The sequence below is a fragment of the Sciurus carolinensis genome, chromosome 2 (assembly GCF_902686445.1).
Source record: "Sciurus carolinensis chromosome 2, mSciCar1.2, whole genome shotgun sequence".
Taxonomy (NCBI): Eukaryota; Metazoa; Chordata; class Mammalia; order Rodentia; family Sciuridae; genus Sciurus; species Sciurus carolinensis.
The window spans coordinates 187084492-187101430 of record NC_062214.1 but is presented as its reverse complement, the minus strand read 5'-3'; the positions used below and the strand labels follow the sequence as shown (position 1 = coordinate 187101430).

General features: G+C 47.8%; 1 protein-coding gene across 3 annotated transcripts in view; it reads left to right on the top strand.

The window, feature by feature from the left end:
- The window catches only part of Nrde2 (NRDE-2, necessary for RNA interference, domain containing), a 59458-nt gene that overhangs the window by 34458 nt on the left and 8061 nt on the right, over nucleotides 1–16939 (top strand). The window contains exons 9-14 of one of the 3 annotated variants that reach the window (XR_007107270.1): nucleotides 1510–1685; nucleotides 3623–4009; nucleotides 4755–5683; nucleotides 7908–8046; nucleotides 13571–13642; nucleotides 14161–14500. Coding sequence is in view for 2 of the 3 variants with exons in the window: in XM_047541708.1 (XP_047397664.1) it covers nucleotides 1510–1685; nucleotides 3623–4009; nucleotides 4755–5683; nucleotides 7908–8046; nucleotides 13571–13642; nucleotides 14161–14286 (1829 nt within the window). In the remaining variant the exon portion in view is untranslated. Of the gene's footprint in view, nucleotides 1–1509; nucleotides 1686–3622; nucleotides 4010–4754; nucleotides 5684–7907; nucleotides 8047–10072; nucleotides 10978–13570; nucleotides 13643–14160; nucleotides 15960–16939 lie in introns of those variants that run through there. The other 2 variants (XM_047541708.1, XM_047541709.1) reach the window with 2 other exon arrangements.

Below are 16939 nucleotides of genomic sequence, written 5' to 3'. Positions count from 1 at the left end.
GTCCTTTTGTGACTTATTCTACTTACCGTAGTGTCTATAAGGTTCTTCTGTGTTGTGCATGTGTTGGAATTTCCCTTTTTTTTTTTTTAATATTTTTAGTTATAGATGGACCCAATAACTTTATTTTGTTTATTTATATGTGGTGCTGAAAATTGAACCCAGTGCCTCACACATGCTAGGCAAGCACTCTACCACTGAGCCCCAGCCCCAGCCCAGAATTTCCCTTTCTTTTAAGATGGTATGTGGGTACCACATTTTGTTTGTTTGATGGACACTTGGTTTGCTTCACCTTTGGTGGTTGCTGATGCTGTCATGAACATGGGTGTAAAACATCTGTTTGAGTCCCTGCTTGCGGTTCTTTTGGGTATATGATCAGAAGTGGAATTGCCCACTCCGGTGATAATCCTATGTTCAATTTTTTGAAATATCAATACTGTTTTTTACAATGACTACCATTTTATATTTCTACAACCAGTGCACAGACTTCAGTCTATCCACATCCTCTGCAATGCTTATTTTCTCTAGCTTTTTGAGATTGATTCCTTTCACTTAGCACAAGCCCCCTGAGAATTGTGGCTATTAATAGTTGTTTGTTTTTACTGAGTAGTAGTCCACAGTATATATCACAGTTTAACTGTTCACTTACTATGGGATCTTTGGGCTGTTATGAATAAAACTGCTAGGAACTTTAGTGTAATAGGATTTTGTGTGAACATAGGTTTTTTGTTTTTCTGGAATTAGTGCCTAAGAGTGCAATTATGGTAAGTGCATATTTAGTTTCATAGGATACTGCCAAACCTTTGTGGCATTTATATACCATTTTATATACCCTGTTTATTTTTTAACATTGAACTTTGCAAGCAACTGAGATTTTTCTCTGCTTTCATTTCTGCATGTTCAGAATTAGGAAAGAGAAATTACTGGGTATCCTGAATTGACTTGTTTTTAATCTAGTTATAGTGATGTCATAATAAATGGTAAAGCCACCGGCTAAATATTCTGATGGCTTAAGGAAATCTAAACCAATGCAGTCACTAAATAACATTTAGCATTCTAAAACTGTGTTGCCCAAAACAGTGACCTCTAGCTGCCTGTGACTCTTCAAAAATTAATTAAAGTGAAATTAAATTAAGAATTCAGTTTTTTATTCATTACATTTCAAGTTCCCAGGAAGTTCTTTGTAGCTAGTTGCTACTGTTTTAGCACAGATGAAGAACATTTTCACCTCTGCAGAAAGTTCTTTTGGACAGTGCTGGTCTAGAATATCTATCATTCTCTTTTTGCTGTGATAGCATTTCAAATCATCTGATTTCATCATCTTTCTTGCCTGTTCTTCCTGGAGCTTGGGGGAGTCCCTAGATGCCCCTGAGTGCCTGGGGGGGCTGGCCTGGCTGTGACTCATCTTGGCATGGCAGCTGCCCACACAGTACCTGGCACAGTGGGCTGCCTGGGTGACCATGGGGATTTTATTTACTGCTGAGGTGAACTGGAAGTTTCATTCTTGTCTAGATGAGGATGACGACGAGCCAGAAGAAGATGACCAGGAGATAAGAGAGAAAACTCTGCCCCGGTGGCAGATCTGGCTTGCTGCTGAGCGTTCCCGAGATCAGAGGCACTGGAGGCCCTGGCGCCCTGATAAGACGAAGAAGCAAACTGAGGAAGACTGTGAAGATCCCGAGAGACAGGCACGTGCCCTCCACCACAGGCAGGAAGCTGACCGTGGGATCTTTGTCCTCCTCTCTTTCCCGTTATGTCTCCCTGTCTGAAAGAAGTTGCTGGGGCTGCCCTAGTGCTTGACTGGCTCAGGAGACTCTGGCCTGTTCCTGTGTCTGGGGAAACTACCCTCCTGCCCAGTATCAGGATAGAATTTCCCTCGTGTCTGGTTATGGGAGCGCTTATTGGCACGTGACCAGGTAAATCCTGTTGAAGGTAGGCTCTCGTGCTCACCCCTTTGGAGAGTGTCTTCCAGGTCATTGAGTTAGCTTTTCATATGGAACCGTGTTGCCTCAGGTTCTGAAAATTTGGATCACTGTGTTCACTCCCTCACCCATTCTCTTGGATCCATGGAGATGTAGCAGCTGGACTCGACTCCAGCAGACAAGAGGAGCAGAATGGAGAGACCGTTTCTAGGGCAGTAGGCACACAGCTTGTCTTGCAGAGGAAGGGCTCCTGTTGGTTGAATAACTGTTGAGTACTAGACACTTAACTTGTGTTGCCTCGTTTACTTTCATTACATGGTTTGGAATGTGCTGCTCTGCATTTTGGGGTTAGCAGCTCTGTAGGTTTTAAATTAAAATGAGGGAGGAAGTGGTCTTTTGATGCCTGGAAGTAACCAGCTACTGGCTCTGCTGCTTGGTGAGTGTTATGTGAACCAGTAGATTTTCTCAGTGACAAGTCCCTGTGACCCTCCTTGCAAGTGACTTGCCTTGAAGGTGGGGTGTTCTGCTTCTTGTTCACTGCTGTGTCACCAGCGCCTAGAACAATGCTCGTTCTGTGCTCGGGTAATGTTCTTGGATGTTGAAGGTTGTTTTTTGATGCATGGTGCCAGCCTGTTTGAGGGGTGATGAACAGGGTGGTCAGACAGGAGTTAAGACAGAGAAGTAGGGCTGGAGAAGCAGGTACTGTCCAGGCAGGAGGACCAGATTCCAGGGAAACCTCAGCTCCCAGCCTGCTGTGGGAGGTGCATCTGCATGGGAGGCCTCTTTCCTGACTGCAGCTGTGTTTAGGGGATTCTGTGGTCTCCCTTTGGTGTTCAGGGGTCTTATAGAGTTCAGAGCTAACCTTTGGGAAGTTGGTTCTTGACTTAGAATTCCACCTGTCCAGTGGAGCTGATTTCTGGAGCACACAGCTGCTGTGAGTGGCTTCTTATCATTTAACTTTTTCTCTAATCCGGGGTTGGGGGACAGAATCTTTCTGATTTTTCGATTTATTGAGTCCCAGGTTTATTGTGTTTGCATTTTGATTTCCTCTGCTGAGAGCCACAAAGATGAACCAGACAAGCAGCAAGCACCTTGAGACAAAAAAAGGGTAGTGAGTGTCCTTGGCCTTACATTTTAAAACAGTTACACGAAATCAGTAGTGTACAGTTGGTGTTAGGTTCTTAATTGCTCTTAACATAGTCCACTGCGCTTGTCATTACCCAGGCCTGTTTATCTGCAGTTTTCATTTCCTGAAGAAAATTGGGCAAAAAAATCCACAAATAGAATTTTTCTATCCTAAGGTAAAAAGATTTCACAATTGTAATTTGTTATAGTAATTATGAAAGCAATTATGTGTGCTTTTTGAAGTGAACATGGTCTAGATCTACGAATCCAGCAGGATGCTTTGGAAGTGGTTGGTGTGAGGCTGTTTGTGCCTGCCTTACCAGTTTCCCAGATATGTGAAAATGGTAGTGGTCTTGGGCTGCTAGCAATTCTCTAGCTGTCCAGGTGGCCTTGGGAGCCATCCAGCTTTTTTGTATTTTGCAGAAAACTTAGTTTCTATTTAATATTTATTTTAATTTGAATAGTGTTGACTCATTAGTATATCCATGTAAAAAGAATTGTGAAAAATCGTGAAGACAGAAGTCTTATGAATTTGAGAGTTTCATTAAACAGATCACTTTATTTGGCCTTTGATATAGGTGTTGTTTGATGATATTGGACAATCTCTGATCAGACTTTCCAGCCAAGATCTTCAGTTCCAGCTGATGGAAGCCTTTCTGCAGTTCTTGGGTGTACCTTCTGGCTTTGTTCCTCCAGCCTCCTGCCTGTACCTGGCCATGGATGAGAGCAGCATCTTTGACAGTGGACTCTGTGATGAAAAGCCCTTGACTTTTTTCAACCCTTCATTTTCTGGCATCAGCTGTGTTGGCCGCATGGACCGGTTGGGCTGTCTCCGCTGGACCCGGGGTTACAACCGCGAGGGCGAAGAGTTCATTCGCAATGTCTTCCACCTTGTGATGCCTTTGTTTTCAGGCAAGCAAAAATCTCAACTCTGCTTTTCCTGGCTACGGTACGAGATTGCCAAGGTAACTCCAGCCGCCTCCTCCCTTTCATTTTACATCAGTGTTAGGCATTGCAGGGCCCCAAGTGCTCCTCCAGAAACTGTGCCTTCAGTGGCTCCTGGAGGCACGTCGTGTGTGTGACTGCCCCTCAGAGGGGCTGCGGGAAGAGGGGGAAAGCAGGAGCCAGTCCAGGGCGTGGTGCTGGAGCTGTCACGTGGAGGTTCTTACCAGATGCCTGTGATGATGTGGCAGTGGTGTTAACTAGTGCGAGCTTAGCAGGGTTAAAGGGTGTAAGTGCTTATTAGGGTAGATGAAATAAGCTGCTCATCCTGAGCGGAATAGCTGTCTGCTCAAAAACTAGTCTCAGCCTGCTGCTCTGCCCTCTGCTGGCCACAGTTAGTATTGACTCTTAACATTCAGAGTTCTGAAGCCAACTACAGCTTACACACACCAGGTTGTGCTAAAATAGTGTCTTCAGTAAAATGTGGCCACATCTCTTTGAAGAAGAGCATTTGAAGTGTATAAACTTTGTTTATGGAGATATAAAATGGAAACCTGGATGTGTTAATGTTATGGGTCCTGAGGCCTTGGTACACCCTTGTTTCTTTTCCAGCTCAGAGAGCCTCGGTGTTTACCAAACACACAGAAAAGGAGATATAGTGGCCTTTGCACTGTGCTGCCAGTGCTTTCTAGAATTGAACAGTACAAAGAGATTGCTTGAAAATTACAGAGCACCCAGAGTCATCCTTTGATTCTTTTTGTCTTGTAGGTCATTTGGTGTCTGCACACTAAAAACAAGAAGAGATTAAAGTCACAGGGGAAGAACTGCAAAAAACTAGCCAAGAACCTCCTCAAAGAGCCAGAAAACCGTAATAATTTCTGCCTCTGGAAGCAGTATGCACATCTGGAGTGGTTGCTTGGCAACATAGAAGATGCCCGAAAAGTTTTTGATACAGCACTCAGCATGGTGGGCAGCAGTGAGCTGAAAGACCGTGAACTTTGTGAACTCAGTCTGCTCTATGCTGAGCTGGAGCTGGAGCTGTCGCTGGACTCTGCAGGGGCCACAACAGCTCGAGCCGTTCACATACTAACCCGACTGACAGAGAGTGGTCCCTATGGGCCCTTCACTGGGCAGGTCTTACCCATTCATGTTTTGAAAGCTCGAAAGGCTTATGAGCATGCGCTACAAGACTGTGTGGTTAAGAGCTGTGTCTCTGATCCAGCTCCTGCTGACTCTTTAAACTGTCTTAGTAGCTTGGTCAAGTGCTTTATGCTCTTCCAGTATTTGACCGTAGGGATCGATGCTGCTGTGCAGATATATGAACAGCTATTTGCCAAACTGAAGGGTTCTGTTTTCCCAGAAGGCCCTGGTCTGGAGGACAGTGCCTGCTCCCAGAAGTTGACCAGCGTTCTAGAAGCCATCACACTGATGCACACAAGTCTGTTGAGATTTCACATGAAAGTTAACGTGTACCCTCTGACGCCACTACGAGAGGCACTCTCGGAGGCTTTGAGGCTGTATCCTGGCAACCAGGTTCTTTGGAGGTCATATGTTCAGATTCAAAATAAGTCTCACAGTGCTAGCAAGACCAGAAAATTCTTTGATGCAATGACCAGGTCTGCCAAACCCATGGAGCCATGGTTATTTGCAATTGAAGCTGAGAAAATGAGGAAAAGACTGGTAGAAACTGTTCAGAGGTAACTACAGGCCATCTTGTTCGTGTGTGTCACAAACCTCTCTGGGATGCTCGCCATTTTCCTGTGCCCTTGCCAGATATCAGGAGTGGACGGGGTACAGGGCTGGAGCACCAGCTGTGGGCGCCCCGGGTGCTGTAGAGAACACGCTGAGGATGAGCAAGACACTTAGAGAGTAGCAACGTCTTCCATGAGAGGCTTTGGTGGCTGTCTTCCTGGGCATGGGCCTCTTGGGGTGTGAGTGTTGCTCCTGGTGTGCATCTGAGAGGCCACTGGAGTGTCTGGGGGCGCCATGTGAAAGCACAGTGTTGACAGCCTAGGCTCTGGAGGTCAGTTCTGATTGCAGTGCCAGCTCTGTTGCTTAGCAGCTGGGTGACCTCCGGCAAGTTGCTTCACCCCTCTGGTAGGCTCTATCGAATGAGAATAGTTAAAGATCCGCCTCTTATGGTTGCTCTGAAGGGTCCGTGAGGTAAGTGCTTGACCCAAAGACTGCATGGTAATTTCTAGTCTGTCACTGTTACCTCAGGGGCCATGTTGTGGTTCACATGCTATCTTTTGACACAGTGTATTATATCTAAAGGTTAAATGATAGTCTTGTGAACTTATTAGTTAGGTGTCATTGTTTCTTCTGGAATCTTTGCTGTGGTTTCGCTGCAACCTTATAAATAAGACAAAATTGCCTTTGAATAGTGTTTGATTTTTATTTCTTCCATTGGGATTTTTTCACTGCATGTGAGTTTTACCTCATCTACTTTGAGTGGAAAGGTCTTTCCTTCTCAGGAAGTAGAATTTTTATTCTGATTTAAGGGTAGGGTAGTTTCTTTTCTATTTTAATAGTTTAATGTGTTTTAATAGCAAACTTACAGGAACAGCACAGAAGAAAGACAACATTAAAAACATGTACTTGCATGTAGGACAACTCAGTTAGAAAAGTATAGTGAATGGATGGAATCTACTGTGTGATAAAAATGCTACACAAACACCATTTAGTTGCTGTCAATAAGAAATTGACTTGTTTAAAAAAATCCAGATGCTGGCATTGTTCAGAAAAATTTAAGTTTTATTTATAACTGTTATAAAGTTGAACTGCTGAAACTTGTTCACTGAAACATTTTGACTTGCATTAATGCTTTATATCCCCGCATTTATATTCAAAATTCACACACAAATGAAAATGGGAAAACGGCCAATACCTGATTTCTGTCCCCTATTTTTCCACTTGCAGTCATGTACTTAGGTACCTTTTGACCCCACGGAAAAAAATATCTAACATTCAGAACTACCAATAACAGGAAGAAGAGAAAAAAAATTTTTTTTGAGAATGAAATGTTTCCCATCATAGTGAATTCTTAAGCACATTCTCCACGTATGCGGCATGCTAGTTGGATGTCTTTTGTCATAATTGTTACATGTTTGGCATGGATAGCACACAGGTTGGTGTCTTCAAAAAGGCCAACCAGATAGGCCTCACTTGCCTCCTGCAAAGCACCAGTAGCTGTGCTCTGGAAGCACAGATCTGTTTTGAAGTCCTGAGCAATTTCTTACACCAGATGCTGGAAGGGGAGTTTGCGAATCAGAAGTTCCGTGGACTTCTGATAACGTCTAATTTCATGAAGCGCCGCAGTACCGGGCCTGTAACCATGAGGTTTCTTCACCCCTCCAGTAGAGGGCGCACTCTTGTGAGCGGCTTTTGTAGCCATTGTTTCCAGGGTGCTTTACCACTGGTCGATTTGCGGGCAGTGTGCTTTGTACCAGCCATGGTAGAAAGACCTCCTCACTTACCCTCTTCTTCGGCTGGAGCTCAGAGACAGAGGATGCTCCACACCCCACGTCATCTAACCCCCAAGCCTAGGTTTGGGGAGCCTAAGGGGAAGTGGGGGAGGGGAGGAGGCACAGAGGAACCGACCTGTGGGCGGAGGGGTCACTCTGCCCCCAGGGTAGGGTAGTTTCTTTAGAAATGAGAGAAGAGAAACAAAGAATTTGTGACTTCTGGACCGTCTTTGTGTGGGGCAGAAACCACAGAACCGTGGCCACTGCCTTCCTCTGGCCTTGGGGAAATTGCATCTTACCTGCACTGGGTGCCGCCACACTCAACACTTGAAGGACAGCACACCCTGATACACTCTGACCCAGCTGTTGCTGACCTTTATTGTCACTTGAGCATCCCTTCCTGCAGGTTGCACAGGGAAGAGAACTTGTCTTGGTTACATGAGCCCTTGCCTTGCAGGGTGGGCGGTAGAGAGATCCATGCCACCATCCCGGAGACCGGCTTAACACACCGGATCAGAGCCCTGTTTGAAAACGCAGTACGGAGCGACAACGGCAGCCAGTGCCCCTTACTGTGGAGGATGTATTTGAACTTTTTGGTAAGGAAATATTTTGACTTTTGCTTGTATAGAACTCTGCTTCTTCCATTTTTAAAAAAAAAATGTTGACAAGACCTTTATTTTATTCATTTATTTACATGTGGTGCTAAGGATCGAACCCAGCACCTCACCGCATGCTAGGCAAGCGCTCTTCCGCTGAGCCACAGCCCAGCCCTGTGTCTTCCTTTTTAAGTGTGAAAGTGTGTGTGGCCTGGAGCTGCTGCTAGGAGGGACCCTTTTCACCGTCAAGCCTCCCGGACAGTGTCATTTCTCTCAGGACTCATGAGGAGGTTGTGGATTGCATATTTACTCAAGTTATTTGGTAGAACAAAACCAATTAGTAATTACTGGGCTGTCTGATGTAATAGAACTTAATACTGGTTTCTCTGAGTTGACTTCATTAAGTCAGCAACTTGGAAAATGGCCTAAGAGCTTTCTTTTGAAGGGAACCTAAATTCTCTGTCATTTTGCTCATAAGAATTTCCAGGTTCTGATTCAGTTTTGTTATTAGAAATTCAGTCTAGAATGTGGTTTTTAAATTAGACATTTCCTCGTAGATTTGTGTTTACTTCACTGGTGAAGCACCATTTAATTTTGCCAGCATGAGGGTGCAGACTGGAAGGTGCTTCTCTGGCTGCCCAGACTGAATTGGCTTTGCTTTGGGCCTGACCTGGCACTGGGCTGGCCCCCTTCACTTGGGTACGTCTGCTTCCCAGTTGCCTGGTTCTTTACAACGCAGTCTTCTAGGCCTCCTGCTTGTTGCTTTAGTTCACGGCTACTCAAGTCACATCTAGCTGACCTCTAGTGAATAGTGTGCCCTTCAGAAGCCAGAAGTGACCTTTATTCATGGATTTTATGTATATTTCTGACTGTTCCCACAGGTAAGTTCTCAAAATTTGGTCAGAGAATTTGAACATTTAATGTATGACAAAGCCGAGGTGTCTAAAAGAGATGATAGATGGTGAGGGTTAGGAGAGGTTTGGGCCTCCCCTGACTTCTGTCTTAGATTCCAGAATTCATCTAGGTGTACCTTCCTGACCTCTGAAAGGGGCCATGCGCTGAAGACCTGAGGATCAGGAGGACACACTATCTCAGGACAACTATTCCTGGCATATCCAGGAAGGATGGGCTAACCCTAAGGGGTCGGAGTTGGCGTTGAAAGTGAATTTCCACAATTGGTGCATTTCCCTTGTGCTTGCTCTTTAGAGATTTTATGCTTTGTGTGAAGTGGAAGCCTTAAGGGGTCCTATGCTGGCCTGGCACTTGTGGCTACAAGCAGGGTGCTGCCTGTTAGTCAGAGGTGACGTGGTGCTGAAGAATCGGGAGGACTGGGGTTTTGCCAGAGTCCCTCTCTGATTTTTCCAGCATGAATACTCTGTCACTCTTTCAAAGCAGATGTAGGTTTAAACAGGGTCCGCTTGCAAATTTACTGGTTTAATTTCTCTAGACTTTTATAGTAGAGATAGGGTAAGGTGCAAATTCCAGTATTTTTATTGAGTCTTTGTCATGAGCCAGGTTTGATTGGGTTGTAGGACAAAAAGTACCATCCACTTGGAAAAAAGAACTAGACTCTGAAGGAACTTGTCTGTTTGCAAAGGTGGTGTCAGAACTAAGGATTAATTAGAGCTGTGACTTTGCCTCACAGTTCCTGTGTGAGCTATTGGCACCTTATCAAATAAGTACAGTGAATAAACCAAACAAGAGCCCAGATACAGCTGCAAGTGCCAGGAGAAGTCCCCGTGGAGGGTGGGACCCTGGGGTGGCCGCTGGTCACCCCTGCTGGAGCCTTCCGTGAACATCCGAACAGATTCGCTTCTTGCTCTTTTCATGGCAAATATGATAGAGGGATTAAAAACATTGCTGGCCGTGGAGAATGTGGAAGGAACAGGAAGTGGACCAATACCATTCAGACTCTCCATTCAGGTTGGAACATAGCAAGGTGAAACCTGGCTTTTAGGATTTCCAGGGCATTTTTCTGCATGAATACTAACATTTCAACTAAACTTTTTTGTTGTTTTGGCTAAAGTTGCAGTTATTCTGAAGATTCTCTGGTCATGTTCCAATACAACAAGGAAGGAAATGTCACTATTGATAAGCTAGTCAGCTGATTCCATGGGACTGAAGAAAGAAGTCTTACTACGTGAAAGGGGACAGTGGCATTTCTAATGGTTAGTCACTAGATTCTTCTGCCCTCCAGTACAGTTTCTTGTCCCATCCTGTTGACAGCTGGCAGAATTCAGGCCATGTTAAGAGGCCACCATTGACAAGGGCTGGTGGGAGGGAAGAGAGTCTTTTCAGCTGCCCTCCTGGGGTGAATGAGCAAACCTCTCACAGTGCCAGTGAGGCACAGAGGAAGTATTACAGAGATGACATTTTATTGGAGGAGAGTGGATATCAGTTTTGTCAAATTGCCTGAAAAAATTCTGTGAGCTAACAGTTGCTCAGATATGTTTATAATGAGACAAGAAAAGAGAATCAGATTTTGCAAAAGCCTGAAGACTTTCATCTTCTCGTTTTCTTAGAAATGTTGCTTCCCCTTTCTAGAGGTGGAACACGTCGGAGAAGAAGCACCAAACAGCTTCTCGAAATGGGAGAGTGCAAACACTTGTTAGGTGTGCTGGGCTGGCCTGGTGGTGGCTGCCACCTGCTGTGCCACTGGTGTTCTTCCCTGCCGTGGAGCGGAGAACGGATAGTGCTCCGCTCAGGGCAGACAGGGTGGTTGCTCCGGAGGGGCTCGCCTGCATGATGCTCACGTGTGTGTGTCTCAGCTCCCAGGGCTGAGGCTGAAGGAAGGGTGGCCTCTGTGTAAGCTCTATCCTGCCCCCTCTGGGGACTCATTGATGGGATCAGGACATGCTCAGAGATGGTAACAGTGTGACCAGCCCAGGCCCATTTGCCCACTGCACAGGATGCCAGTCGTTGAAACAAGTTTTGCAAAAGAGTTGATTCACAAGGCAGCAGAGTGTGGCACAGGAGGCCATGTCTCATCCACCTCCTGAGGGTAGGGTTTGTGGGATATTTATGGGATAAAGAAGCAGGCTGATGTGCAGCGTGGGAGAATGATTGGAGATGAAGTAATCTGCATTCCGTGTATGCGTGATGAAACTTCATGGCTCTTTATGAGACATGTACAGAAAACAGAGTTATATGATCTGAACGTGGAGATCATCTTGACCTTCTGACAGAAAAGGTCTCCCACTGGACACCTGCACAGGCCCAGCTGAGGAGTCGGTGGGTGGTTTCAGCAAATATAACCAAGTGCCTGAAAATTAACCTAGGCAGCTGTCACCATCATGACACATGCCAGAGGTGTCATCTGTAGCTCAGCTAGTGGGAGGCTGATGGTATATAGCTCAGCTCTGTGACCTCCAGGATCGGTGATTTGTAAATCAGGTAACTAAACTGGGGAAGGGGAGTTCAGAGAGAAGTACAAAGTGCGGCTAGTGTAATCAGACCAGGGCAGCCATGCTTGTTAGTTATCAGAGTTAGGATTCCATTCTCCATGGAGCCTTGGAGACTGAGGTGAGGGTTACCATCCCACAGTGGCTCTCAGGTCCTTGGGAGAAGCTTCTGAGCTGCAAAAGGTAGATATTCATGACTGTGAGCCCCTCTTAGTATCTGCCAGCAGACAGCGGGGCCTGGCGAGAGGGGCGTAGACCTACCAGCAGCTCTCGTCTTTCATCAGCTCTCTTTTCTCTGGTTCCATGTGAAGACCCAGTTGGTGCCCTGAGGTGCTCCTGGCTTGCCTGAGGACACACATTTACCCAGCCACAACACCGTGGGGGTGACAGGAATATCACAGGAACTCCAGACAAGGGGGTATCACCCTGAGTTATGTTTCAGCCCTGACGGAATCTTACCAGGAGTCTCGGTTGTCAAGATGACATTTAGACGGTGATGGAGGGACCAGGAGAGCTGGTAGTGCCCACAGACTTTTCTCTCACTTGAGGCTTGTTCTGTTCAGAGGTGAAGGTGTGTATAAGGCCTTGTCTTAGAATCCAAAACCATGGGTGGAAAACACACAGTCACCACTGAGTTCTCACCTAGCGTCAAGCCTTCCATACCTGGTACAGCAAAGGACAGTATTTTCCTGTGGCCTGTTGATGAAGGAAATGCCCTGAGAAGAGTTCTTACTTGAAGTAACTTGTAACTGGATTTGCTGGCTTCCAGGATTCTGTGCATGACAGAGGAAGTAGTAATACAGTTTTTCTTTGTTCTTTCAAAAAGGAAGAAAAAGTTCAGTTGAGTCAGGAGTTAGGAGAGGACATTGATGCATATTAACATGGGAAGGAAAGACAACTTACACGGGCTCCTTGGTTGTGAATTCAGCAGGCCAGCCTCAGAACTGGAGGCTCACAGTAGTAAGGGCACACGGGAGTCCCCTGAGTCCTGTGGCTGGCTCTTGGAGAAGCTGAGCCTTGTCCAAAGCAGGGGTCTCATAGCTGCGGTTACAGTGCAAGCTGTAGTCCCTGTGACTGGGAGTGAACCTTGAAAGATTGAAAAGTGGAGTTCCTGAGCAGCAAATCGGAGTCTGGATGCTGTGGTCCAGGTTTCCGGGAGCTCAGTCAACAGCTCTTACTGGTCCAGTTAGCTGCAGCGTGCTGGCTGTGTGACTAGAAGAGCCGGTGTCCACTAGAACCTCTCCTGCAGCACGGGAAGTCTGAGGGAGGAGGCAAGCACAGAGACCGACTGAGCTCCCTGGGCTCTGCTCACACCAGCCAGCAGGTGCTATCCTGGGCCGCTGTGCTTCCCTGGAAGGTCAGGAGAGGCCCCCAGCTGTGTCCTTCCACACACACAGCTGGGAACATGACAGTGGAACTGATTTGAGACTAAGGGTTTTAGATCTAGAGAGCCAGAGAGAAAGCCTGCTGAAAACCTGCACGCACTCAGACTGAAGTTTTTTTCTTTTTTTTTTTTAATATTTTTTTTACTTTTTAATGGACTTTATTTTATTTATTTGTATGTGGTGCTGAGAATCAAACCCAGAGCCTCACGCATGCTGGGCACGCGCTCCACCACTGAGCCACAGCCCCAACTCATACTGAAATTTCTGATGGAAAATTTTATAAGGTAAAATCTGGTATATGGGGTAAGCTATTGGAGAAACGTGATAGTCCTGGTTATTTCATTTCTCTGAAAGACAGCTCTCATCCAGCGGCACATAATAAAGCAAGTGTTTTCTCATTTGCACAAATTTTCAAGTTCACCAGCCTCATCTCACTGACCTGGTCTCATTGCATGTACTTCACTAATGCCAAGGCAGGGTGGCCCCAGTAAAGGAGGAAGAACGGGATTTCTCGCAGTCAGAAGTGTCCGGCATCCACACTCGGGGGCACTTGAGGAGAGGAGATGACCCCTACACAGCAGTCGCCTAGAGAGCATTCTCTGGTACCTGCGTAGTCCCTTCAGCTGGTACTGGGCCATCCACACAGGCTGGCTACGCAGCTGGAGGCTGCATGCCGTGTCTTTACAGCCTGAGCTTCTGTGCTTCAGTTGGTCATTTTTGTACTTCCTCTTACCTCAGGTTTCCTTGGGAAACAAAGAAAGAAGCAAAGGTGTGTTCTACAAAGCACTTCAGAATTGTCCTTGGGCAAAGGTAGGTTTATAGACCGGGGTACCTTCAGCCTCCTCAGAACCCTTCTCCGGGCCTCCATGCAGCCAGTGTCATCCGGGACAGGTGGCTCTGGGGATGGCAGTGCCCTTCCCCAGGAACATGCAGGGCCTTTTCCGAGTGAGACTGCCCCCTGTGGAGTCGGAGCCCAGTGGTCCTGTTTCCTTGCCCTGCCCTGGAGCTGGTGCTTCATGGGAGGGTGGCTGGGGATAGATGATCTCTTGACACGTGTCCAAAACTCAGCCCAGATGCCAAAAGAGTTGGGATCCGTGTCCCATCCAGACGGGAGACATTTGGAAATCAGGTAGTGATCACACTGTCTGCCAGCACTCTGGTCCCACCACTGTAAAAGGTGTCTCGCCTGGTGTTGAGTCCACTGCCCTTCCTGAGCTAAGAAAGCCCCAGAGAAAGGGAAGGAGGACTGGAGGGCGAGGGCGGGGGCGACTTGCTGGAATCCGCTCCTTTTCCTCAGGCTCCTCCCACTCACTCACTGCCCGCCCTAGGTGTTGTATCTGGACGCCGTGGAGTACTTCCCCGACGAGCTGCAGGAGGTCCTGGACCTGATGACTGAGAAGGAGCTCCGCGTGCGGCTTCCCCTGGAGGAGCTGGAGCTCCTGCTGGAGGACTAGAGCCGGTGCTGGGAGCGGGGCGCGCACCTGGGCGCCTCTGCCTCGGCTGTGCGCTTCCTCCTTCCTCAGTGCCTGGGCGTCGCCTTTCCCGCCTTGCACAGGTGTTGGATGGGCAAAGGCACCAAGCCATCGTTCTGCATATTATACATGGGACTGCGTGTGCCTGTGTAGAGGTGAATCATGCCACGTGATGGTGACTCCTCCTGTGGTTGAGGTGCGTTGGGTTCCTGGTCCTGCTCTTCCTCTGCCCAGCCCGCACTGGCCCTGCCCTGTTACACACAGCCCCTTGGTGGCTTCACTGAGGGTCTGCCAGGCTCTCTGTGTTTGGACTTTAAAGTCTCACCCCTTGACATTAGGACCTCTTGCCCCAGCTCCAGGGTAGGAGGGCAGATTTGTCCTTGTCCTCAGCCCAGCCCCGTGGAGGGTTGTTCAGCACTTGGTGTCTTTCCTGGGTCAGGTGTGTGGCGAGTTTCTCCTTATTCCCTGAGCCCTACTTGGGTGGCCCCAGCCTCTGCACGGCAGCACCCCTGGGATCTGGGGAGCAGTGCCGACTCCCAGGCCCACCCTGGCCCTGCCTCGTCAGTCTGCCCCCTCACAGTGAGGGGTGGAAAGCCTGCCGGGCAAGCTCCCTCCACCGTCCCCACCCAGCCCGACTCTGCGGGGAGCGCTGAGGTCTGCCCGGCCTCCCGCGTGGCAGAGTTGCCATCTTAGTAAGGCTGGCCTGACCTGTTCTGGTGTTGATTTCTGAGGGCTGTGAGTAGAATGAGAGCGATAGCCACATTCAGGCTGTTCCTCCTGAAGAGATGAGCGCCGCTGTTTCCACCGTGAGCGTGGCGGGGGCAGGTCTGGCCTGTCTGGGGGAGGTTCCTGGTTTTTAAAAAATCCTCGTCTGTGTAATTGCTGAGCATTTGTATTTGGAAATGCCTGTGTGTGGGATGTAAATCAGCCCAAACGGTCTGGGAATAGAGGGGGTGAGTGCATAGCGTGCTTTCTCGGGGCGGCGTCTCAGAACACCCAGTCACCACCCTCCTGCCCCTTCTGCTTGGCTTTCTTCAGCAAAGAGGAGCTGGGTGCTCCCTCTGGTGCCTTTTCACAGAAGCAGGCGGAACTTGAGGAAGTGGGGCGCTCAGCCCTGGGCTGGACTCGCTTGGGCTGAAGTAGAAGCCGCAGGGAGAACCAGCGCCCCCCTCCCAGTTCTTGGCATCCTGCAGAGAAAGGTCTCTGCCATCCTCACCCTCTTGTGGGGTGGGTATCAGGCCAGACACCTTCCACACCCTGTTGGGGGCATGCAGTTGAAGCCCAGGACCAAGCCACGTCCCCACAACAGCAGCTCACAGTTTGATCCTGAGGCCCGCATCTCTTCTCATTTGGTTAGAACTTAGAAACTGGCCTGTGGTTAACTGGTGCCCTTACACCCAGTGGCAACCTTGTACCTTGGGAGCCTGGAATGGATTGTGCAGCTGGGCAATGAACCCCTGAAACATGATAAAGGAGCTTCTCACATCGAGTTTGGCACATTACCTTGTGCATGAGAAGATGCTTTAAAACACAGACACCACACACACACATGAATTCTCTGTGGGTAGCAGTGTTTTTGTTTTTTGGTTGTTGTTTGTTTTTGTACTGAGGACAAAACCCAGGGGTGTTTTATCACTGAGCTATACCCCCAGCCCCTTTATTTTATTTTTTGATACTGGGAATTGAACTCGGGGACACTTAACCACTGAGCCACATCCCCAGCCCTTTTAAAAATATTTTATTTAGAGACAGAGTCTCACTGAGTTGCTTAGGGCCTTGAAAGTTGCTGAGGCTGGCTTTGAACTTGTGATCCTCCTGCCTCAGTCTCCCTAGCTGCTGGGATTATAGGCGTGTGCCACCATGACCAGCCCCTTTTATTTTTTGAGATAGGGTCTCACTGAGTTGCTTAGGCCGTCCTCCTGCCTCAGCCTATTGGGATCACAGGTGCATAACCATACCTAGTTCTCTGTGGGTAGATGTTTTATAGAAAAATGAATAGTGAGATAATTGTGATTTTTAAAAAAAGCCTGTTTGAGATTGTTCATCATGAAAGTCTGAAAGATGATTAGGCTCTTCCCAAGACAACAAACTGGTAGGCAGAGAAGGGGTTTGAGTTTCTCCAGGTCCATCAGGCCATTGCTTGTGCATTTATCAAGAGTGCTAATTATTTCCCAAAAGGAGTTGCCCATCACCTCAGACCATAGGGCTCAGCCCTGTGTTGGGTCTGGGGTGACGCTGGAGCCGAGCAGTGCCCATACCTCTGGCCAGTGGATCACTGGGTGGTGCTGTATCCAGGTGAGCGAAGCCTCTGTGCTAGCTCCGCCCATAATACACACATATTCATTTAAAGAGTGAAAACAGGGTGGGTCCTGAGAAAAACACATGCTTGCTGGGAGGGAGTGATCAGAGTTCACATTAAAATGCTTCTGTGGGGAAGGGCTTTAAGGAACTAGTGATGTCCACGGAGCAGAGCCGTCTGCCCTGCTCGCCAGGTGAGAGGCCAAAGAAATTGCTCTGGAGAAATGGTCACATGAGTCACTTCCTTCTTGTGGCTTGCACTGTGGACCATCTGTAGAAATGACAACTTCAGCATTATTTTGGTCGCAAGCTAAGTGGAGAGGCAGCTGGAATGGGG